The sequence below is a fragment of the Galeopterus variegatus genome, unplaced genomic scaffold (assembly GCF_000696425.1).
Source record: "Galeopterus variegatus unplaced genomic scaffold, G_variegatus-3.0.2 Scaffold974, whole genome shotgun sequence".
In the NCBI taxonomy this organism is placed as follows: Eukaryota; Metazoa; Chordata; class Mammalia; order Dermoptera; family Cynocephalidae; genus Galeopterus; species Galeopterus variegatus.
In genome coordinates this window covers 1,698-3,203 of record NW_007727085.1, presented here as the reverse complement: position 1 = coordinate 3,203, position 1,506 = coordinate 1,698, and the positions used below count along the sequence as shown (strand labels likewise).

The following is a 1,506-nucleotide window of genomic DNA, read 5'->3' as shown; positions in this document are numbered from 1 at the left end:
TGAGCGAGGCGCGGGAGCAACACCGAGGGTTGCGATCCCGTGGCCGGTCCCCGGTCCGGTATGGGCGTGACACTGAGGGTTGCGATCCGTTGACGGACACGGAAAAAGACAAAAAGACAAAAAAAAAAAAAAAAAATTCTTATGAATGCAAACTACAGAGTCCGAAAGTAAATCAGTGGGTACCTGAAGGATGGGGAGAGCCAGAAAGGGCAGAAGGGTGGGATTACTAAAGAACATGAGCCCGCTGTGGGGAGTGCCGGATACATTCATTATCTTGATTTATAAAATTGTACACATACTTTGAATAAGTGAAGTTCATTATATGTCAATTACCCCTCAATTAAGCTCTTGTTTTTTTTTAAATGTAGAGAGTAATAAATCAACTTAAAAACATGTCTAACCAATGTACAGCCTGCTTCATGTTGACTCAGTATTTTTCTTTTGCATCTGAACAAGGAGGTAAGACTTTGACAAAATCTGACATATTGCTTAGGATATAAAAATATACATTAAGGTCCTAGATCTAACATCCTCTGAATTTTTCTATGATTTAAATTGGTACTTTGGGAAAAAATTTGACATGATTTTGATAAAAGACATTGAAAACTGTTTCAAAAATAAATGGTAGACAAGGACATTATGAAAATCACACTGACATCTCCTCGCCTGCATGTCAGAACCATCATTGCTGTTGTACCAATTTCACAGGCTGCGGAGGGTGGAGGGTGCCAGGGACTGTTCTGCTGCAGGTGCGTGCACTTGTGCTGATAAGACCTGCTCCATTCTGCCACACTGAAGCTAAATACAGAAGCTTCCCATGGCTTCTCATTTCCCTACTATATTGTAGATCCAGATTCCTTTTGCAGTCAATCTAAATTTAGAGATTTTTTTTCTCTCTACTCTCCATCTGACCAATTCCAAAGATATTTCTGATTACTTTTCCACATGCTTCCTGTAATAACATTCTCTGCACATGCTGGTTTCTGTTTACCCACACTGATGGATCACACCTGATGCTGGCTTAGACTGTCCAGGGTGAATACGCTAAAGTCAAAACCTAAAGAGAAAACCTGTGCTCTGATGTTTCAAAGGGGAAAAGAGGCATGCTCACCATCTGCCGTTTCCAGGACGCTCCCACTGTACCCCGGAGGAACACCTCTCACAGAAGCCACCTGTGGACGCTCATAATGGGAATGCTCCATGAGGCCTGTGGTGACATCGGGAGGGGCAGAGTGCAGATCTGTTGTTGAAAAACACACCCAAAATGAAAGTGGCAATTAATTAAAACAAGTATTAAGTTGCTGTTCTAACCCATTAGTCTAAGGCTTCACTAGCTGAGCTCTAAGCAGGGAGAATGTGGTATGCTGATTCATTGTTTTCCTGGTTGACCAAAGGAATACTGGGATCCTATGCACTCCCAGACATATTAGGTAGAGATTGATGTGCATGTGGATGTCTCAACTCTCAAAAAACCTAGACCCAGAACTGCCAACTACAGTACAGACA

General features: G+C 42.2%; 1 protein-coding gene across 1 annotated transcript in view; it reads right to left on the bottom strand.

Annotated features, from left to right (window-relative positions):
* The window catches only part of DIP2A (DIP2 disco-interacting protein 2 homolog A (Drosophila)), a 77,807-nt gene extending 76,520 nt beyond the window's left edge, over nt 1-1,287 (bottom strand). The window contains exon 1 of the mRNA XM_008573964.1: nt 1,112-1,287. Coding sequence (XP_008572186.1) covers nt 1,112-1,202 — 91 coding nt within the window. The 5' untranslated portion in view covers nt 1,203-1,287. The remainder of the gene's footprint in view (nt 1-1,111) is intronic.
* Nucleotides 1,288-1,506: the final 219 nt, after the last annotated feature.